Genomic DNA, 24183 nt, shown 5'->3' with positions numbered 1-24183 from the left:
TCATATGTATGTATGTTCAGTTTCCTTACTCTGTCAGCAGGATCCTCTGTCTTCCTCTTGCCCCCTTTCGATAGCACTCAACCATTCCCAGTGTCAGTTCCTGGTCACGTTGCTCTGACAGGAAATGAGGCCACTGATGCTGCTGCCGAGGCTGCAGCCCTCATACCTCAGCCTGCTAGTTCTTGCATTCCCTCCAAAGATCTGTGTGTTGCTGTCTGTCAGCAGGTGGTGTCACTTTGGCATCATCACTGATCCTCCCTTCATGTGAACAAGCTCCAGGTTATTAAATCTTTCCCAGTGGCTTGGACGACCTCCTCCCAGCTCTCTCACCATGAGGAGATCACTTTAACTAGGTTGCGCATTGATCATTGTCTTTTTAGCCATCACCATTTAAGTGGTGCTCCCCCACCACTTTGTGTTCGTTGCGCTCAACTTCTGACGGTCTACAATTTCCTGATGAAGTGCCCTTTTTTAACTGCTTACATTCTCGTTTGTGTTTGCCGTCTGCGTTACCAGCTGTTTTAGCGAGCAACGCATGGGCTGTCAACCACGTTTTATTCTTTATCTGTCATAGCAAAATGGTGAAAGCCATTTAATTTTTAGTTCTGGACATCCGTTTCTCAATGGCGTGTTTAACTGACCATTTTCCATGTCCATGTTTTTAGCTGTGTTCTCTTCCATCGACAGGGATTGAGATGTAGTTGTTTTTAACTCCTCTTTGCCTTCATGTTCTACAGTTTTGACAAAGGTGCACATGATCCTAATTGTTTTTGCACCATAAAACAAAACAAAACAAACCATTCCTGAGAGAATCTCGAACTATTCTGCTTCTGAATCTGTGCAGAAGTCCCTGTTTTTAGTGCTCAAACATCTCTGTTTTCCTCTGAGCGAGCTTCCATGCAAGATATAATTTGGCTTCCTGCTATAATCATCAATGCCCACCCACATTGTTGGGCTCTCCACGAACATCAACTCCTCAGACTGCCTTTCAGTGGCTAATTAGGCTAGTGGCTGATACATATGTTATAAGGTTTCATGCTCAGAGTAATGCAATTTCCTCATTCTTCACTGCAAGCTTTTTCCATAAGTCCATATCATCTGCTTGCTCTTCATTGTGCTACTTCATTAACCAATCATTAATTACCAAACTGGAGAACAAACAACATATTGCCTGATCATCATGCATCTAGATTACATATAGTGCTTTGCAACAAGAACAAAATGGTGGCACATAAAACAAGGTACTATACTGATTCAGCACATGGTGCATAATCCCCAAGCAGATTACACTGTGATCATCTAAAATGCTCCAAATAATGGTCATTGCTGTTGCCTGAAAACTCAGCCACATCAGCCAAATTCTCTGGCCTAAACAAAGTAACTCTCAAGTTACGGCGACACATTCTCCTAGACCAACAAGTCTGTTTCACACACCAAGAGTAACTAACAGTTTTTCCACTGACCCACTATGTCGACACAGCAGGTTGTGGTCTAGACATCACACTGCATGGATGACACACCCATACTGCCCACTGAAAATGATGTCACCACTTCTGATGCTAATTTGTGGCCAACCCCGGGGGTTGTAGAGTGGCCACATTGTCAGAGTGTCGAGTGGCTGAGAGTTGAGTCTGGATGGCAGGCCAATAAATGTCGAGAGAGGAGCATCTGTCAAAATCAGTAATATATTTTCTATTTATACATCAGCATTTGATTGATACGGGGAAGTGACAATGTCCCTGCCCCTTGGAAAGAGGACTGCTAGCAGACCAGTGGACTGCTAGTGACTCGCCATTTGGCTGCAACATGTGCTCGTGCCCTGCTTTGGTGACACCTGCACTTGGTGCCTGGCATGCACCCTTGTTGCATGGGCCACAGTACCAGCATTAGCAACATTTGGCAGAAAGAAATCTTGCAGGGATAACCAATTCTATGATGAATGACTGCACACAGGTGACCAAAGCATACAGTCAATAGGTGCACCCATCGCATTGTAGAAAGGCAGCTGCTGTGTCCAGTTTCAACCTGCTGCCCCTGGGCAGGAGTCCGGCTGCTGCAAGAGTGGACTGGGAAGGCCCACTGTGGTGTGGCACCAAGTCTGGTGGGTGGACCTAGTGCAAACAGCTGGTATTACTGTGGAGACTCTAACCCGTGGCTTCTGCTGGTGACTCCGTGCTGCCACCTCATCTGACATATCTCCTTCATCCCGGTAGAATACTGGGCTGCGATTGATTCTGCTACAAAATCAACACTATTTATTCCACATAGTAGCGCACTTGTTATGCCAATTCTCCGCTTCTCATCATTTACTTGGTAACACCACTAAAACCCTGTTGATGGCGAAATCCCCTTGCCTGTGCCACGCGTAATAGCTTTGCTGGCATGTTACACAGAGCGCGCATAGCCCGCTTGGAGTAATTCAGAACCATTACTGCCATAGCCCTAATGACAACACACTGTGCTCACCAGCTTCGTGCAGCTAATCCAATATTCCACTGTACCTTCTCACAGATTTGGATCTTAAAATGGTAGCAGCACTACAGTTTTGTCAAATTAACAGCACATTGTGGTGTAACATATTCTCTGGCAGAGTGATATGTAGCCCTACATGTATCTAGTTGACGATTGATGTTTGTGGTCATTGAACTCTACAGTGAGTGTTTTGCTTTTCTCACAAGGTGTCTTGGAAACATGAAATTAACCCTTTCAATCTCTCTGGCTACAATTGTGTACATTAACTTTTACTTTGTCTTAGTTGCAACAGAAGTATTTTTTCCCAATGGAAACCTGAGGTACACATTTGTGAATGTTCAACATTTTCATCCTGCAAAAGTGCCGCCAACTGGTGAGCATCACTATGAAAATATCAGGCAAATCAGTGTAGTGCAGCAGCTTGTGACAGTGCACAGTAGCTCGTGACCACCAGAATACACAGATTTGGTTGGTTCACTAATCCCACTGTTCAACTGAATATTGTTGTTGTTATTTTGCATGGTAATTATTGCATTATCATTTTACTATTTATTACAATAGAGAATATTTTGTAATTATAATTAGTAATTAATTTTAGTCCATAAAACGAAGCCAAGTGCACAAAGTAAGTTTTGGAAATGGGTATATATTTTTATATAAATCTTACATATAAAATCATTTAAAAAAGTCACCTAAGAGCCTTACCACATAAATAAAAATTTTCCTTCCTCCAGAAAAAAATTCAAGTCAGCAAGGGTTAATCTCAACACTATCAAATTACTTCTACATCTACATCCATACTCCGCAAGCCACCTGATGGTGTGTGGCGGAGGGTACCCTGAGTACCTCTATCGTTTCTCCCTTCTATTCCAGTCTCGAATTGTTCATGGAAAGAAGGATTGTCTGTATGCTTCTGTGTGGGCTCTAATCTCTCTGATTTTATCCTCATGGTCTCTTCGCATGATATACGTAGGAGGGAGCAATATACTGCTCGACTCCTCGGTGAAGGTATGTTCTCGAAACTTCAACAAAAGCCCGTACCGAGCTACTGAATGTCACTCTTGCAGAGTCTTCCACTGGAGTTTATCTATCATCTCCGTAACGCTTTCGCGATTACTAAATGATCCAGTAATGAAGCGCGCTGCTCTCCGTTGGATCTTCTCTATCTCGTCTGTCTACCCTATCTGGTACGGATCCCACACCGCTGACAAGGGAACCTCCCCATTGCACCCCCTCAGGTTTAGTTATAAGTTGGCACAGTGGATAGACCTTGAAACACTGAACACAGATCAATCGAGAAAACAGGAAGAAGTTGTGTGGAACTACGAAAAAAATAAGCAAAATATACAAACTGAGTAGTCCATGCGTAAGATAAGCAACATCAAGGATAATGTCAGCTCAGGAGGCCGTGGTCCCGTGGTTAGCGTGAGCAGCTACGGAATGAGAGGTCCTTGGTTCAAACCTTCCCTCGAGCGAAAAGTTTACTATCTTAATTTTCGCAAAGTTATGATCTGTCCGTTCGTTCATTGACGTCTCTGTTCACTGTAATAAGTTTAGTGTCTGTGTTTTGCGACTGCACCGCAAAACCATGCAATTAGTAGACGAAAGGACGTGCCTCTCCAATGGGAACCGAAAACGTTTGATAGCAAGGTCATAGGTCAACCGATTCCTCCACAGGAAAACACGTCTGATATATTCTATACGACACTAGTGACGGCATGTGCGTCACATGACAGGAATATGTTGTCGACCCACCTAACTTGTACACTTGGCAAATGGGTAAAAATATTCTTCCTCCTTGCCCGATTTAGATTTTCTTGTGGATGTGATAATCACTCCCAAAAAAGTGATGAAAACATACGAGTTTGTCACATAAACTGCAACAAATGAATGCAACAGTTCCACAGTCGCACAGTTTTCCATGTTCTCTGTCAAAACATATGTTTTTAACGTTTTCAAATTTTTCCGTGAGTAGACCATGAAATCCTGCATATGTCCAAGCAAACCTGAAAATGTCCTGGAATTTTGGAGAGCGAAGTTGATTATGTGTGAGTGCCTGAACTTTGATAATTGTCTGAAAATAACAAATTAAACTTTTCACTCGGGGGAGGACTTGAACCACGGACCTCTCGTTCCGCAGCTGCTCACGCAATCCACGGGACCACAGCGCTCCTGAGCTCACACTATCCTGGATGTTGCTTATGTTGCACATAGACTTCTCAGTTTGTATATTTTGCTTATTTTTTCATTGTTGCACACAACTTCTTCCTGTTTTCTCGATTGATCTGAGTTCAATTTTTCAAGGCCTATCCACTGTGCCAACTTATAACGAAATCTGAGGGGGGTGCGATGGGGAGGTTCCCTTGTGAGCAGTATTCAAGCAGTGGGCGAACAAGCGTACTGTAACCTACTTCCTTTGTTTTCGGATTGCATTTCCTTAGGATTCTTCCAATGAATCTCAGTCTGGCATCTGCTTTAGCGAAGATCAACTTTACATGATCATTCCATTTTAAATCACTCCTAATGCGTACTCCCAGATAATTTATGGAATTAACTGCTTCCAGTTGCTGACCTGCTATTCTGTAGCTAAATGATAAGGGATCTATCTTTCTATGTATTTGCAGCACATTACACTTGTCTACATTGAGATTCAATTGCCATTCCCTGCACCATGCGTCAATTCGCTGCAGATGCTCCTGCATTTCAGTACAATTTTCCATTGTTACAACCTCTCGATACACCACAGCATCATCTGCAAAAAGCCTCAGTGAACTTCCGATGTCATCCACCAGGTCATTTATGTATATTGTGAACAGCAACGGTCCCATGACACTCCCCTGTGGCACACCTGAAATCACTCTTACTTCGGAAGACTTCTCTCCATTGAGAATGACATGCTGCGTTCTCTTATCTAGGAACTCCTCAATCCAATCACACAATTGGTCTGATAGTCCATATGCTTTTACTTTGTTCATTAAACGACTGTGGGGAACTGTACTGAACGCCTTGCGGAAGTCAAGAAACACGGCATCTACCTGTGAACCCGTGTCTATGGCCCTCTTGAATCTCGTGGACAAATAGCGCGAGCTAGGTTTCACACGAAACCCATGCTGATTCCTACAGAGTAGATTTCTAGTCTCCAGGAAAGTCATTATACTCGAACATAATACGTGTTCCAAAATTCTACAACTGATCGGCGTTAGAGATATAGGTCTATAGTTCTGCACATCTGTTCGACGTCCCTTCTTGAAAACGGGGATGACCTGTGCCCTTTTCCAATCCTTTGGAACGCTACGCTCTTCTAGAGACCTACGGTACACTGCTGCAAGAAGGGGGGCAAGTTCCTTCGCGTACTCTGTGTAAAATAGAACTGGTATCCCATCAGGTCCAGCGGCCTTTCCTCTTTTGGTCGATTTTAATTGTTTCTCTATCCCTCTGTCGTCTATTTCGATATCTACCATTTTGTCATCTGTGCGACAATCTAGAGAAGGAACTACAGTGCAGTCTTCCTCTGTGAAACAGCTTTGGAAAAAGACATTTAGTATTTCGGCCTTTAGTCTGTCATCCTCTGTTTCAGTACCATTTTGGTCACAGAGTGTCTGGACATTTTGTTTTGATCCACCTACCGCTTTGACATAAGACCAAAATTTCTTAGGATTTTCTGCCAAGTCAGTACTTAAAACTTTACTTTCGAATTCATTGAACGCCTCTCGCATAGCCCTCCTCACACTACATTTCGCTTCGCGTAATTTTTGTTTGTCTGCAAGGCTTTGGCTATGTTTATGTTTGCTGTGAAGTTCCCTTTGCTTCTGCAGCAGTTTTCTAACTCGGTTGTTGTACCACGGTGGCTCTTTTCCATCTCTTACGATCTTGCTTGGCACATACTCATCTAACGCGTATTGTACGATGGTTTTGAACTTTGTCCACTGATCCTCAACACTATCTGTACTTGAGACAAAACTTTTGTGTTGAGCCGTCAAGTACTCTGTAATCTGCTTTTTGTCACTTTTGCTAAACAGAAAAATCTTCCTACCATTTTTAATATTTCTATTTATGGCTGAAATCATCGATGCCGTAACCGCTTTATGATCGCTGATTCCGTGTTCTGCGTTAACTGTTTCAAATAGTTCCGGTCTGTTTGTCACCAGAAGGTCTAATATGTTATTGCTACGAGTCGGTTCTCTGTTTAACTGCTCAAGGTAGTTTTCAGATAAAGCACGTAAAAAAATTTCACTGGATTATTTGTCCCTGTCACCCGTTATGAACGTTTGAGTCTCCCAGTCTATATCCGGCAAATTAAAATCTCCACCCAGAACTATAACATGGTGGGGAAATCTACTCGAAATATTTTCCAAATTATCCTTCAGGTGCTCAGCCACAACAGCTGCTGAGCCAGGGGGCCTATAGAGACATCCAATTACTACGTCTGAGCCTGCTTTAACCGTGACCTTCACTCAAATTATTTCACATTTAGGATCTCCGTCAATTTCCTTCGATACTATTGCACTTCTTATCGCTATAAACACGCCTCCCCTTCACTGTCCAGCCTGTCTCTGCGGTATACATTCCAGTCTGAGTTTAGGATTTCATTACTGTTTACGTCTGGTTTCAGCCAACTTTCTGTCCCTAGTACTATATGGGCGTTGTGACCGTTTATTAATGAGAGCAGTTCGGGGACCTTTCTATAGACGCTCCTGCAGTTTACTATTAGCACATTAATATTGTTATTCCCTGTTGCATTTTGCCTACGCCTACCTTGCCGCGTCTCAGGAGGCGTCTTGTCGGGCCTAGGGAGGGAATTCTCTAACCTAAAAAACCCCCATGTGCACTCCACACCTACTCCGCTACCCTTGTAGCCGCTTCCGGCATGTAGTGCACGCCTGACCTATTCAGGGGGACCCTACATTTCTCCACCCGATAGCGGAGGTTGAGAAATTTACACCCCAGATCTCCGCAGAATCGTCTGAGCCTCTGGTTTAAGCCTTCCATTCGGCTCCAAACCAGAGTACCGCAATTGGTTCTGGGAACGATACTACAAATAGTTAGCTCTGATTCCACCCCGCGAGCGAGGCTTTCCGCCTTCACCAATTCCGCCAACCGCCTGTACGAACTGAGGATGACCTCTGAACCCAGATGGCAGGAGTCGTTGGTGCCGACATGAGCAACAATTTGCAGTCGGGTGCACCCAGTGCTCTCTATCGCCGCCGATAGGGCCTCCTCCACATCTCGGATGAGACCCCCCCGGCAAGCAGACAGTGAACACTGGCCTTCTTCCCCTACCTTTTTGCTATTTCCCTAAGGGGCTCCATCACCCGCCTAACGTTGGAGCTCCCAATAACTAATAAACCCCTCCCCCCGTGTGCCTGTTCGGACCTTGCTGAAGGAGCAGCCACATGTCCACTCACAGGCAGAGCGGGTGATGCCACATGGCCAGCCTCCACATTTACCCTCCGCCTCGTGCTCCGCGAACGCCGCTGAACCCGCCACTCGCCTTGGGGAGAGGGTGGCCCAACCGCGCCCGGTACCCGCGAAGATGTCTCGACAGCAGGGACAGTGGGTGAAGCATGTAACATCCGGGGTGTACCTTGCGACGCACCAGACTCCCCACTGCCGCTACACTCTGAGGCAGCAGCCTGAAGACGGCTGACCGTGGCCATCAACACGTTCAGCTGTTCGTGAACAGTGGCCAGCTCCTCCTGCATCCGTACACAGCAGTCACACATCCTATCCATCCTAAGGAATCAATTTACTGAAGAGAGTTAATCAACTTTTAACTAGACTGCTAATTCTCTAAAGGCGGCTGACTATTGACTAAACTGTGATTGCTAGCCACTTCTTGTAGAAAACAAAGAAAATAGCACTACCTGTCTCTGGACTGTATTGAAAACAAACACTAGCACTACTGGCACTATGGTTGACTAAAGGGACTCTCTCTGACTGTGTTCAAAACAAACACGAAATCTATGGAACACTATTAATAGCTATTAATGGTATAACTGGAGAATGACTCTTTCTGCACCCACATCCATACTCAGCTAACCTCTGTGAAGTACATGGCAGACAGTACTTCCTATTGTACCACAAATAAGTTTCTTCTGTCACTTATGCATATGAAGCATAGGAAGTGTGACTGCATAAATGCCTCATTGTGTGCTATAATTAATGTAATCATGTCTTTGTGTTTCCTGTGTGAGCGATACATAAGGTGTCACACTAAGTTTCCAGCTTTCTTTAAACTTCGTTAGTAGGCTTTCTCAGGATGGTTGAAGTCTATCTTAAAGTACCTGCCAGTTCATGTTCTTCAAGATCCCAACTTTCCCTCAGCTCAAACAAAGATCTCATCTTTTGTGTTGGCCTTTATTTTATGTTTAATGTCCCTTGCTAGACATATTTCATGTAAGTCACACACTTGAGCAGTGTTGCATGAGTGTTTCTTAACCAATCACCTTTCTAGTTTGATTGCATTTTCCCAAACCAGTGAATCAAAGTTTCCGCATACTTTACATTTTGAATGAGTGTATGTGAAATTTCATTTCATATCCCTACAAATTGTTATATCCAGTTGTGTATATGAATTGACTGATTCTGATTGATTCTGTGTTTTGTTTAATGAACTGAATATTTCTACTAATTTGCTTTCAGATAGCATTCATTACCAATAACTTCATTATCTGCAAAAAGGCTGAATGTCACTGTTAATATTGACTACCAGGTCATTAACATTCAGCATTAACAGCAAGGGTCTCAATTTACTTATCTGGGGCATGTATGAAGTCACTTAGACATCTGTCATTGGCTCTTCATCTAAGATGGCATGTGTTCTCCCTACTAAGAAGTCAACTTTTGTCACACATTTCATAGTATTTTTTATAAGTCAAGAAATACTGCACCCACCTGATTGGCTTCATTGATAGCTTTCAGAATGTCGTGTGAGAAAGTGAGTGTTGGGTTTTGCATAACCATTGTTTGCATTATCAGTGCTGGTTGGCATGTTGGCATAGAAGTAGTTATTCTGTTTGAGATACCATACTTCATTCTGTTAAAGTTCATAATATGGTCTGAAATTCTCGTTTGTTACAAGATGATAATCAAAGACATTTCTCTGCAAAGAATTACAAGGTCTGATGAGTGTGTGGGAATTTAATGACTTTATGAACTTATTTTTGAATGGTTTATATAAAAAATACTCCTGATAATATATACAGTAACTAAATCCAGTACAGCTAACTCTAAAATCTTGGTGCATGTAATGAGCTGTTTTGGAGGAACCATTGCTTTGATCACTGCTGTGTATGGAATTTTTTATTGCATTAGTTAAGTAAGTTCTTGTCAGTTATTTTATGTACAGAAAGCAGCTCATAATCAGTTTCAAAACATTTGTTACAGGCATCAGTGGAGGCGATGTGGGCTGTTAAGGCCTATGAACATGCAGAAGTATATTTCAATGTAAGTGATCAAGCATTAACATTTGAATGATACTAAGTGCCATATTATTTAATCATTATGAGGAAAAAGTATATCAACATCCAATGCTGTATATTAGTGTTGCATATTCAACATCGGCTGTGCTGTCATAAAGTATCACGTAATGAGATATTGGAGTTCCATTTACACCTCAACAACAGATAAATATTTAAGCGACAACGAGAGCAATGGATCTTTTCATTCTCAGTTACCAGGCATCTACAGTGGCAAGGAAAGCAATGTACCTATGATATAACTTGGTAGTTTTACAGGATTATGTTTGAATGAGCAACACAGGATAAAATCTTGCAGGGAGTCTACAGTGCTGTACAAAACAATGTGAAGAGGGTAACAGGTGTCCGCAAGAAACTCAAAAGTGTAACAAAGCTCTGTCTACCCTAATTCATTGTTAACATTACAGTGATGTGTACTGTTCCACTTTGAGATTTGTAAATTGCTGTCATAGGTGTGACTCAGTGAGCAGTAAGTATTGGTCCACAAGCTCTATCTGTCCTGGATATTTTTTGACACATGTTGTTTCCTTACCTTTTGAATTGCTATGTAAAAAAATCAAATAGCACTGTGGTTTGGATTCCATATTAACCATAAGTCCTCTTGTAATCAGCTTGATTAGTCAGAAGAGTTAAGGTATACCACCACCGATAGGAAAATCTTTGTGTCGTTCAAACCAATCTTCTGGTGTAAAATGTATTTTACATTCCACATGACTTGATGGAAATGTTAAAATCGCTTTGATGTCACAGTGACTGTATCCACAAGTGGCACTAGCATGATGAAGAAAGATTTCTTAAAACAGAAGAGTCGCTCTCAATCTAGAGTCTGAATGACCTCCAACTTCCCTCTCCATCCCCCTCCCCTCCTTCCCACCACACTGCCCCAACCAGTCACTCTTTCCCACCTGAAGAAGAATAGTATAGTTCCCGAAAGCTAGGACTATTGTTTCGTGGTTTTATTGGCAGGAGTAGGAATTATGCTGCCTCTATCATCTACATCATACTCCATAAGCCACCTAATGGGATGTGGCGGAGGGTACTTTCAGTACCACTTTCTGATCCCGCCAACCCTGTTCCACTGGCAATTAGTGTGTGGAAAGAATTATTGTTGCTCAGCCTTTGTATTGGCTCTAATTTCTGGAATTTTCTCCTCGTGGTCAATATGCGAGATGTATGTGGGGAAAGTAACGTGGTGTCCAACTCCTCCTGAAAAGTACTGTCCTGCAATTTTAATAGTAAATCTCTCCGTGATGTACAACACCTCTCTTGTAACATCTGCCAGTGGAGTTTGTTTAGCATCTCTGTAAAGCTCTCTCACCAGCTAAACGATTCCGTTGAAGAAATGCGCCACTCTTCGTTGGATCTTCTCTTTCTCCTCTATCAGTCCTACCTGATGGGGGATCCCTGATAGATGAAAAATACTCGTGAATCGGGTGAACAAGCACCTTATCAGCCACTTCTTTTGTGGATGAGTTACATCTCCTGAAGATTCTTCCGATGAGTCTTGAGTCTGGTGTCTGCTTGTCGCATTATCTGTTTTATGTGGTCGTTCCACTTACAGTCGTTGTTGATAGTTACGCATAGATATTTTACGGCAGACGCTGTCTCCAGCTGTTCGTCATCAGTAGTGAAGCTGTACAGTTGTGGATTTCTTTTCCTATGAATGCGCACTATGTTATATTTATTCACGTTCAGGGTCACCTACCAGAGCCTGCACCATTCAACAATTCTCTGCAGGTTGTTCTGCAAATTTTTACTATCTTCTGGCGTTGCTACTTTGGTATAGACAACTGCATCATCTGCGAATAGCCTTAAAGAGCATCCAAAACTTTCGACTATATGATTTATATACATTGTAAATAGCAAACAGTCCTATCACACTTCCCTGTGGTACTCCAGATATTACCTTTACATCTGTTGATTTTGTTCCATTAAGAGCGACGTGTTAAGTCCTACCTGCAAGAAAGTCTTGAATCCAATTGCAAGTCTGCTCTAATACTCTACACTCTGTAAGCTTGCATTCTTTTCATTAAATGGCAATGCAGGACAGGGTCAAATACCTTACTGAAATCAAGGAAGGCATCAACCTCGGCGTCATTGTCCACTGTGCTGTTGATCTCATGGAGGAACAGAGCGAGCTGAGTTTCGCTTAATCTCTGTTTCTGGAATCCAGGTTGATTTTTATGGAGGATATGTTCATTTTCCAAAAACGGCGTATGTCTTGAGCGTAAAACGTGTTCCATAATTATGTGTTAGATTGACGTCAACGATATAGGTCTATAATTGTGTGGATCTTATGACCTTTCTTAAAAACGGGAATGACCTGCGTTTTTTTTCCAGTCAAGAGATCTACGATAAATTACTGCTAGAAGTGGAGCAAGTTCTTTCGCGTAAATTATTTTCTGATTGTGGCTGTCAAGACAAATCCAATTATGAGTAACAGTAAGGTCTTTGAAGGTCCATTACAGAAGAGGTGTTCAAAGTGATGACCATTGGTATCAATGCAGTGCTGCAATCTTCTTATGGATTGAGTGGTATTCCTTATCACTTCGGCACTTATCGAAGCACATGCTCTGACAATTCTCTCTCACATATTGTGCAAATAGTAAATATTTGCCGAATATGGCATATCCATCTAACGTGCCATTGACATGTAAACACCGTTTGGCAGTTCTGCAATAAGACACTAATAGGAATGGTAAGACTAGTATTGTCGAATCAAGCAAATGTGAATGATGTACTCCTTTGAAGAACAAGTTGATATGTTTCTCATTTACGGAGAATGCCAGTGAAATGCAGTGAGAGCTAGAGACTTATACGCTGAAAGATATTTCAACATTCTCACCCTACACTTTGTACATTTAAATATGTGTGCGATAAGTAGAGAACAACTGGATCTTTAACACATCAGAAACATATCCGGCAAAGGAAAGTTACTAATGAGGAAACGGAAATTGGTACTCTTGCCACTGTGATTCAAGGTCCTTGTATTAGTTCGCCTCAAATCGCAAGGGAATCTGGCATGAGCCAGAGTAGTGTTGTTCGTGTTCTGAATCACCATAAATATCATCCTTACCATATCAGTCTCCACCAAGAATTAACTAGTAATGATTGTATGTGTTGCATTGAGTTCTGCCGATGGGCTCAAATTCAGATTCAGAGGGATGATACATTTATTAATTTGATTGTATTTACTGATGAGGCTACATTCACGAACCATGGAAATGTTAATTTGCATAACATGCGTTATTGGGCAACTGAATATCCATGTTAGTTGCGGCAAGTTGAACACCAAAAACTGTAGTCGGTGAATGTAAGGTGTCGGATTCTGGAGAACGGAATTAGAGGCCCCTATTTCATTGAAGGAAATCTTAATGGTAGGAAGTACACCACATTCCTGCAATAAACATTAGGTCTGTTATTGGACGAAATACCTTTAGGAGCAAGGAACAGAATGTGGTATCAACACAATGGATGTCTGGCACATTTTTCGCTGATGGCTAGAACTGAGTTGCAGAGACAATTCCCAAATCATTGGATTGGACGTGGAGGAGATGTGTCATGGCCAGATCGTTCATCGGACTCAATACCTCTGGATTTTTTCTTGTGGGGATTCATAAAAGACATAAAGATGCTCCAACTACACCTGGAGATAAGCGAGAGAGAATTGTCAGGGCATGTGCTTCAATAAGTGCCAATGCGATAAGGAATACCACTCAATCCATGATAAGAAGATTGCAGCACTGCATTGATACCAATGGGTATCGCTTCGAACACCTTCTGTAAATGGACGTTCATGCCACCTTCGTGACCTTCGTTGACCTTCCAAGACCTTAGTGTTACATCATTGGATTTGTCTTGATAGCCGCTATCAGAAAATAAGTACCGAACTATAGCATCCCATTTAAAAAAAACAAAGTTGACCTTCATATTTCTGAAGCGACCTCACCTAGCAACAAAAAGCCAATGTCATATTATGGTCGCCGTTGTCCCATGCAACTTTTGTCCCACAAACTTTTCAGCTCCTATCATACTTTCGGAGTTATTCTTGGTGGCAATAGTTAGTGACTCACCCTGTATATCTACTGTTTATGTACTGTTATTAGCTTAATATTTACTTGTATACAGTGGTATACGGAGCAAAATTCACGACGATCAGAGGAGTGGGAGACCGTCAATTTCTCCGAGAGACGAAATACTGGCAGAAGTAAAGCTGTGAGTACCGGGCGTGAGTCGTGCTTCGGTAGCTCAGATGGTAGAGCACTTGCCCGCGAAAGGTAAAGGTCCCGAGTTCGAGTCTCGGTCGGGCAAACAGTTTTAATCTGCCAGGAAGTTTCATACCAGTGTTATATCAGTGTGAAGTTCTCCTCAGCAGATAAGCTTGCAGTTTGTCTGCCATGCCCAGCCACCCATTCTATGCCCTCTTTTTGAATGACTTCCTTGTCTGCCACTATGGGGTGCATCCTTCTCTGTTACCTCGGAGTTCACTTTCAGTTACTGCTCCAGCAGCTTAACTTCACACTCCCTGCCACGTTCCCAATGGTTATGAACCCTTCACTGCCTTGGCTTCATGCACTGGCCTGTGTTCATCTTCGAGTTCATTCACTTCCCACAGAAACTACTCAGGATTCAATCTATCGCTGTAAATTTTTTGACCTTCGCAAGCAACTTAGCGACAGAATCTTCATTTGCACTGATGGCCTTAAGAGGGATCGTGGGGTTGGGTGTGCCATCACCATTGGCACCAACCATTTTCGATATTGGCTTCCAGAACACTGCTCAGTATTTACAGCAGAGCTCTTCAACCACTATCAGGCCATTCAGTACATCTGGCAGCACAGGCTTTTTAATTTTATCATGTGCTCTGATTCTCTGTGCCCTTCAGAGCCTCTGTGTGCTGTACATGTCTATCCCTTAGTGCAACAGATTCAAGAAAGCTTTCTCTTGCTCACTGTTGAGGGAGCCACTGTGATGTTCATGTGGGTCTTGAGTCACATCATTCCGATGGGAAACAAGGCTGCTGACACTGCTGCCAGGGCTGCAGTCCTCCTACCATGGTCTGCTAGCTCTTCCTTCCTTCAGATAATCTCCATGTTTCCATCTGTCGGCAGGTGGCGTCACTTTGGCATCACCACTGGTCTTCACTTCAAGGGACAAGCTCTGGGGAATTAAACATCTCCCACTGGCTTGACCGACTGCCTCTCTGTCCTCCCCCCCCCTGCGGGTTCAGGGGTAAGAATAGGCCCGCAGTATTCCTGCCTGTCGTAAGAGGCGACTAAAAGGAGTCTCAAACGTTTCGGCCTTCTGTGATGGTCCCCTCTTGGGTTTGACCTCTTTTTTTTTCCAAATTTCTGTTGTTAGTGCGTGCCATTTGGGGAAGGACACCTTACGTGGTGTTTTTCTATTGGTCCCTCATGCACCACCATCTTGCATGTTCCCTATTGTCGTGTGGGGGGGATTACACCCAACATCTTCTGGGTTGTCTCCTTCTCGTCTTGTGCGCAATCCTCTTCTTAGTGCCCACGACAACTGTGGACCCTTTCAACACCTAAAATCCAGCACGGTAGCCAGTCCGTTGTGGTGGGGTCGTCATGTACCCTCTTGGTGGTAGCCCCCTGACCACGCAGGGATCGCACTACAGATGCCTGAGCTATTTCCTCCCCATGCATGCCAAGGAGTATGTGCCCATCTTGTCTGGGGCACGGGGACTCCGGGCGACGGGATATCGGCCAGGTACCCGTTGCTTTGGCTGGGTGGCGCCCTTGGGGAGAGCCCTCGTTCGGAGTAGGTGGCATCTGGGCGGATGTGGCGCAATTAAGCGCAATAAATCACACCAAGCTGGTGGTCGCACGGCCACCAGCGTCTCTAAGCGAGGCAGAGTAGACTTTGATGCTGCGCAATATGACCCTCAGTCGTTCCCCTCATTGGCTGCGCCAGTGGAGGGACGTAGATCTAGTGCCAAGCGGGAGCCTTATGTACCACAATACCTTGTCTGCAGCAGGACTGATGGTGACTCCTTTCTTACGACAAAGCCTCTGTTTTTTGTGGAACACCTGGAGGATAAGTTTGGGGAAGTGGCGGGGTTGTCTAAAATGAGGAATGGGTCCATCCTCCTCGAGACGTCTTCCCCAGCCCAGTCACGAGCGTTGCTCGTGTGCTAAGCTGGGTGACGTCCCTGTTACCATCACTCCCCACAGTAGCTTAAATATGGTCCAGGGGATTATTTACCATCGTGACCTCTTGTTACAATCTGATGACGAGCTGCGAGCCGACTTGGAACGACGTGGTGTACGTTTTCTCCATCGTGTACATAGAGGCCCCAAGACAAACAGGGTGGCCACCGGTGCCTTTATCTTGGCCTTCGAGGGTGATGTCTTGCCCGAGAAGGTCAAGGTAATGGTTTACCGTTGTGACGTCAAGCCATACGTCCCTCCCCCGATGCGGTGCTTCCAGTGCTGGAAGTTTGGGCATATGTCCTCCCGTTGCCCGTCCAGCGCTACATATCGAGATTGCGGACGCGCCTCTCATCCCGATCTCCATGTGCGCCTCCGCCTGTATGTGTCAGCTGTGGGGAGCACCACTCTCCATGCTCGCCGGATTGCCCCGTTCTTCATAAGGAGCGGAAGATCATGGAATGTAAGACCATGGACCGGCTTAATTATTGAGAGGCAAAACTGATATTTGAAAGGTTGTATCCTGCTTCACTTCGCCCATCTTATGCTGCAGCCACGTTATCGTCGCCCTCGCGAGCGACGGTTGTCGCCTCCTCTGTGCCGCCTTCAGTGGGCCCTCGGGGCCGTGCATCTCTGTCTGCCCCCCTCGTGTCTGGGGGCAAGCCTTCCTCTGTTGCCCCCTTAGCGGTTGGGGGCACACCCTCTTCTGTCGCTCCCCCCACGCTTACTCCGGGGGTGACATCTCCTCCAAAACCGGGGGGCTCGATCCCTCCCACTCCTTCTCCACCGGCGTTGCCTCTGCCGGTTCCTCTCTCGCGGAAGGGGTCCCTCGGGACTCTCCCTTCCTCCGTTTCTTCTCCTACCCAGCCGGATGTCAGCCAGTGGCTGAAGGTTCCGCCACCTGCTGGTCGTAGGGCTTCTGCGTCGTCGTCAGCCTCCGATGCTCGTTCAGAGAAGCTCTCCCAGCCCTCTCACCCTAAGGGCCGACGCGAGAAGAAGGAACGGAATGTGTCCAAGAAGAAGGGCGTTCCGGCGGTTTCAGTACCGCCTGCTGTACATAGTCCTGGCTCCGGGGATGAGGTGGAGATCCTCGCCTCTGCCGCGGATCTCGCCCTCACGGAACCCTTGGGGGCCTTTCCTATGGACACAGCTGACTCTCCCCCAGTGGCGGCAGTTGGCTCTGAGGCGCCGTCTGCCTCTTAGTCGCATTCACGCCCTCCCAGTCCCTTCCTGCTTCCATTCTCCAGTGGAACTGCGGCGGTTATTTCCGCCACCTGCCTGAGCTCCGGATACTTCTGAGTGTTTCCCCTGTTCTCTGCATTGCTCTGCAGGAAACTTGGTTTCCTGCAATGCGGACCCCCGCCCTTCACGGTTATCGGGGATACTATAAGAACCGTGCTGCCTGTCACCGAGCATCAGGTGGGGTTTGCCTCTTTGTTCACCACTCTGTCTGTAGCTCGCCAGTACCCCTTCAGACGCCTTTAGCGGCAGTCGCTGCCAGGGTTGAGCTCTCGCCGGCTATTACTGTTCGCTCTGTTTACATTCCTCCGGATTGGGAGCTCCCCCCCTCCATGTCTTGGCTGCGCTGCTGGCACAACTCCCGCCACCATTGCTGCTTCTGGGCGATTTCAATGCCCACAACCCTCTGTGGGGTGGGACTGTCTCCGATGACCGCGGTCGGGCCGTGGAGCATTTGTTGGCTCAGCTCGACCTTAGCCTCTTGAACACCGGTGCTCCCACGCATTTCAGTGTGGCCCATGGCTCGTTCTCGGCCATCGATCTCTCTCTTTGCAGCCCCGGACTTGTCCCATCCCTCCACTGGAGGGTGCATCCTGACCTGTGTGGTAGTGACCATTTTCCCATCTATTTGTCACTGCCCCAGTGTCCTTTTTCTGGGCGCCTGCCCCGCTGGGCTCTCCACAGGGCTGACTGGCCGGCTTTTACTTCCGCTGCAACCATTGAGTCTCCCCCACAGGGTGACATTGACGAGGTGGTCCGTGTCTTAACCACATCAATCATTTCGGCGGCCGAGGCTGCCATCCCCCGCTCTTCTGGACTCCCTCGGAGGAAGGCTGTCCCCTGGTGGTCGCCGGAGATTGCTGAGGCTATTTGCGACCGTAGGCGGGCTCTCCAGCGTCATAGGCGGCACCTGTCTCTAGAGACCCTCATCGCCTTTAAGAGGCTCCGTGCCTTGACCCGTCGCCTTATCGCACGGCGTAAGCAGGAGTGCTGGGAGAGGTATGTCTCATCCTTGGGCTCCCGTGTCTCCCCCTCGCTCGTGTGGTCCCGGATCCGGCGGATTTATGGATACCAGACCCCTATGGGTGTCCCTGGGATCTCCTTGGACGACGCTGTCTGCACGGACGCTGCCGCCATTGCTGAACACCTTGCTGCGCACTTTGCTCAGAGCTCTGCGACGGCCACTTATCCCCCCGCCTTTCGCTCTCTAAAGGAGCGAGCCGAGCAGACGCCGTTATCATTCCACACGCGTCGTTCTGAAGAATACAATGCTCCTTTCAGCGAGAGGGAATTCCTCGCTGCCCTCGCCGACTGCCCTGATACGGCACCAGGACCAGACTGCATCCACGCACAGATGCTGAAGCATCTCTCCCGGGACTGCCAGAGACACATCCTCACCATCTTTAACCGCATTTGGAGTGAGGGCGTGTTCCCGTCGCAATGGCGAGAGGGTCTTATTGTCCCCATCTTGAAGCCCGGTGCGGACCCACTGGCGGTGGACAGCTATTGTCCCATTACCCTCACCAGCGTTTTGTGCAAATTGCTCGAACGTATGGTGCGGCGGCGTTTGTGTTGGGTCCTTGAGTCGCGCGGTCTCCTCGCTCCATCCCAGGGTGGCTTCCGTCGGGGCCGGTCTGCTGCGGACAATTAGGTGCGGCTGGAGTCTACTATCCGTACGGCCTTTGCCCGACGTCAGCATCTCGTTGCTGTATTTTTTGATCTGCGGAAGGCGTATGACACCACATGGAGGCATCACATGCTTGCTACGTTGCATGAGTGGGGTCTTCGTGGTCAGCTCCCGGCTTTTCTTCAAACCTTTTTATTGCGCCGCTCTTTCCGGGTGCAAGTGGGTGCCGCCTCTAGTTCATCTTATATACAGGAAAATGGGGTCCCGCAGGGCTCGGTGTTGATCGTCTCCTTATTTCTAGTGGCCATTAATGGTCTGGCTGCAGGCGTGGGGTCGTCGGTGTCTCCTTCTTTGTATGCCGACGACTTCTGCATCTCCTTTAGCTCCACGACTACAGGAGTTGCCGAACGCAGGCTGCAAGTCGCCGTTCGCAAGGCAGCATCATGGGCTCTGACTCATGGTTTTCAGTTCTCTGCAGCCAAGACTCGAGTTATGTACTTCTGCAGGCGTCGGACAGTCCACCCTCATCCTGAACTTTCCCTCGACGGCCACCTGCTTGAAGTAGTGGACACTTGCCGCTTCTTAGGACTCGTCTTTGATGCCCGGCTCACATGGGTTCCTCATATTACTCAGCTGCCTGAGCCACACCTCTTGGGGTGCGGATCGCTGCACGCTGTTGCGATTATACAGAGCCTTTGTGCAGTCCAGGCTTGATTTTGGGAGCCTGGCCTATGGGTCTGCATCACCCTCAGTGTTGAAGTTGTTAGACGCCATACACCACTGTGGGGTTCAGCTTGCCACTGGCGCCTTTCGTACGAGCCCCGTGGATAGTCTACTGGTGGAGATCGGGGTTCCCCCACTGCGGATTCGCCGCCATCGACTGCTCGCCGACTATGCTGTCCATGTGCATTGCTCGCCGGGCCGTCCCAATCGTCGCCTGCTATTCCCTGCCATGGTCCTCCATCTGCCCGGACGGCGACCTAGGTCTGGGCTTTCCATAGCTGTCCGCATCCAGTCCCTGCTGTCGGAACTGGGGTCATTCCCTCTTCTGCCTCCCTTCCTTGCACCTACGCCTCCCTGGTGTTTGCCCCAGCCGTCCGTCCGTCTGGACTTGGCACAGGGACCCAAGGACTCGGTTCCGCCTGTGGCCCTCCGTCGTCGTTTTCTTGCGCTCCTCGCCTCATTTTCGGGCGGTGAGACCGTCTTCACTGATGGTTCCCTGGTTGATGGTCGCACTGCCTACGCTTTTGCTCACGCTGCCCATGTTGAACAGCGCTCCTTGCCGGCTGGCTGCAATATTTTTACTGCAGAGCTGGTGGCCATATTGCGCGCTCTTGAGCATATGCGTTCCTGCTCAGGTACGTCCACCGTCATCTGCAGTGACTCCCTGAGCAGCCTCCAGGCCATCGACCGCTGCTATACCTCTTCTCTTCTGGTGTCCTCTATTCAGGAGTCTGTTTCCGCCATTACCCGCTCTGGTCGTTCGGTGGTCTTTATTTGGACGCCAGGTCACGTTGGCATCCCGGGGAACGAACGTGTCGACAGGCTGGCCAAAGGGGCGATCGACGCCCCAGCTTTGGAAATCGGCCTCACGGCTCGCGATCAGCAGCTGGTCTTGCGCCGTAAGGTGCTTGGGATGTGGACTGCTGAGTGGCGTGGCATGACATCCTCGAATAAACTGCGGGCTGTCAAGGAGACGACCGATGTGTGGCGCTCCTCCCTGCTGGCTTCTCGCAGGGCCTCTGTAATCCTGTGTCGGCTCCGCATCGGCCATACCTACCTGACGCACGGCCATCTTTTGCGTCAGGAGGATCCGCCCCTGTGTCGGTGTGGGTTCCGGCTGACGGTCGCCCACATTTTGCTGGAGTGTCCCCGACTGCGCATCCTCCGGCAGTCTTTTAATCTCCCGGGCACTTTGCCTTTAGTTTTATGTGACGATGCCTCCATGGCTGACAACGTTTTAAATTTTATCCGTGGCAGTCCTTTTTATGGTTCAATTTAGGGCGGTCCTGCACCTTTCCCTTTCTGTGTCTTTTGTCCTCACGTCTCTCCATATTTGTTGCGTTTTTTTGGTGTGTCGTCGGATGGTTGACTCTTTCCCTTTTTTTTTTGTTCTTGTGGTCAGTCAACCAGTCTCCGGCCGTCTTATTTTCTTCTGTTCCTTTCTGTCTGGTGTTCCTCTGTACTCTTCTTGTCTGTAGTGTTTGTTGCTGCATTTGTGTTCTTTTAGCGCCTGGGGGGCGTCTCCTCCCCCCCTTTGGTTTTTACCTGCTTCGCAGATTTTCTGCTCGCCTGTTTTTGGAATGGGGGACTGACGACCTTTGCTGTTTAGTCCCCCTTAAACATCCCAACAACCACCACCACCTCTCTGTCCTCTCACCATGAGGAGATCATTTTAGCTATGTTGCGTATTGGGCACTGGCTTGTTAGCCATCACTATGTGTTAAGTGGTGGTCCCCCAGCACTTTGTGCTCATTATCATTTCCTGATAGAATGCTCCCCTTTTTTTAACCACTTATGTACTAGTGAATGTTTGCCATTGGAGTTGAGGGCTGTTTTAGTGAATGATGTGCGGGCTGTCGATTGAATTTTACTTTACCATCATAGCAATATGGTGAAGGACATTCAGTGTTTGGTTTGGGACCTCTGCTGTCTCTAAGGCGTACTTTGTAGACTTTCTCCAAGAGGAAGTCCTTGCTTTTAGCTCTTTCCTTCTGTCAATTGGGCTTAACATATAGTCACTTTTAATCTCTTTTTCTTATTAGTGTTCTAAGGTTATGACATTGGTGCTTATGTTCTCAGTTGTTTTTGTGCCCCATGGAAAAAAAAACCACTTATAAAAATCATATAGGAGGGTTGTGTAAATGTAAGTGAAGGAGAGCTGTAGGCACTGATTATACAGTAGTAAGAGGTTTCAGAACCAGATTTTAAACTGCAAGAAATTTCCAGTGGCAGATATGGATTCTTACTGTAATTTGTTGATTATGAACTGCAGATTAAAACTGAATACATTGCAAAATGGTAGGAAATTAAGGAGATGGGACCTTGATAAGTTGAAAGAACCAGACATTGTTGAGAGTTTCAAAGGGGGGCGTTAGGCAATGATTGACCGAAACAGGAAAAGAAATAAAAAATAAGATGAATGGGTAGCTTTGAGAGATGAAATAGTGAAGGCAGCTCAAAAAGGTTGTAAAACGAAGCCTAGTACAAATCCTCAGAACACGGGAACTACTGAATTTAATTGATGAAAAGTGAATATATAAAATTGCAGCAAATGAAGCAGGCAAAAGTAAATGCAGAGCTAAAAAAATGATGATGACAACAAGAAGTGCAAAATGGCTAAGCAGAAAATGCATAAAGGACAAAAGTAAGGCTATAGAAGCATGTATAATTGGGGGAAAGATTAATACCACCCATAGGAAAATCAGAGAGGCCTTTGGAGAAAAGAGAAGCAACTGAATGAATATCAAGAACTAGGATGGAAAACCAGTACTAAGTAAAGAAGGGAAAAGTGGAAGGGATATATCAGGAGCTGTACGAGGGGAATGAATGTGAAGGCAGTATTATAGAAACGGAAGAGAAAGGAAATGAGATGAGATATATGTGATACTGTGAGGTATTTTGATAGCACAGAAAGGCCCAAGTGGAAACAAGGCCCCTGGGATATATGACATTCCCTCAGAACTACTGATACCCTTGAGAGAGCTAGCCATGACAAAACTGTTCAGCCTGGTGTGCAAGATGTGTGTGACAAATACCTGCTGGAAGAATGTAATAATTCCAATTCCAAAGGATGCAGGTGCTGTCAGGTGTGAATATTATTGAATTAGCAATCATGACTGCAAAATGCTGATGTGAATTATTTTCAGAAAATTGGAAAATTTGGTTAAAGCTGACCTTGGGGAAGATTTGTTTGGGTTCCAGAGAAATGTGGGAACACGGGAGGACTCTACAACATATCTTAGAAGACAGGTGAAGGAAAGGCAAACCTATGTTTATAGCACTGATAGACTCAGACGAAGCTTATGCAATGTTCATTGGAATACACTCTTTGGAATTCTGAGGGTAGCTGGCACAAAATACAAGGAGCAAAAGGTTATATATAACTTGTACGGGGTTCCAGCAGTTATAAATATTGGTGGGTGTGAAAGCAGTGGCTCAGAAGGGATGTGAGACAGGGTTTAGTCTATCCCTGTTATTCAATTTGTACATTGAGCAAGTAGTAAATGAAGCAAAGTAAAATTTGGAGGACAACTTAGGTTTGCAGATTACATTGTACTTATGTCATACACAGGGTTATAAATACAAAATCAAATAGGGGTAATACGGGAGTAGGTTTAATAACGAATAAAAAAATAGGAGTGCGGGTAAGCTACTACAAACAGCATAGTGAATGCCTTATTGTGGCCAAGATAGACACGAAGCCCATGCCTATTAAAGTAGTACAAGTTTATATGCCAACTAGTTCTGCAGATGACGAAGAAATTGATGAAATGTATGATGAGATAAAAGAAATTATTCAGATAGTAAAGGGATACGCAAATTTAATGGTCATGGGTGACTGGAATTCAATAGTAGGAAAAGAAAGAGAAGGAAACGTAGTAGGTGAATATGGATTTGGGGCAAGCAATGAAAGAGGAAGCCGCCTGGTAGAATTTTGCAGAGAGCATAACTTAATCGTAGCTAACACTTGGTTCAAGAATCATAAAAGAAGGTTGTATACATGGAAGAAGCCTGGAGATACTAGAAGGTATCAGATAGATTATATAATGGTAAGACAGAGATTCAGGAACCAGGTTCTAAATTGTAAGACATTTCCAGGGGCAGATGTGGACTCTGACCACCATCTGTTGGTTGTGAACTGTAGATTAAACCCCTCAGGGGGCTAGGCATTTTGTTGCTGGGTATGGGCTTGGCGACCCCGGGGGGCCTGAGCTGGGGACTGGGAAGTGCCACAAGTCCTCATTACCGTAAGCTCTGTGTGTGCTTCAACGACCACCATAAGGCGCGACAGTGGAACGTTGTATGGTACAGAGCCCGGGGATCTTGGCTTAACTGCCTGGGTCGCGAGGATGGTATATATATATATATATATATATATATATATATATAACAATAAAAAACCTCAATCTCTAGGTGTGCTGCGCGCCGAGGACACACATGGCTGTTGAGGTAGAACAGTTGCTAGCGGGCG

At 46.1% G+C, this 24183-nt stretch overlaps 1 protein-coding gene across 1 annotated transcript in view; it reads left to right on the top strand.

The window, feature by feature from the left end:
- Positions 1 to 24183, top strand: part of LOC126235507 (protein PBDC1) — a 77225-nt gene that overhangs the window by 9032 nt on the left and 44010 nt on the right. The window contains exon 3 of the mRNA XM_049944228.1: positions 9859 to 9918. Within this exon, the coding sequence (XP_049800185.1) occupies positions 9859 to 9918 (60 nt within the window). The remainder of the gene's footprint in view (positions 1 to 9858; positions 9919 to 24183) is intronic.

The sequence above is a fragment of the Schistocerca nitens genome, chromosome 1, assembly GCF_023898315.1.
Source record: "Schistocerca nitens isolate TAMUIC-IGC-003100 chromosome 1, iqSchNite1.1, whole genome shotgun sequence".
Taxonomy (NCBI): Eukaryota; Metazoa; Arthropoda; class Insecta; order Orthoptera; family Acrididae; genus Schistocerca; species Schistocerca nitens.
Note: the sequence above shows the minus strand (reverse complement) of the source record. Positions and strands in the feature narration are given on the sequence as shown.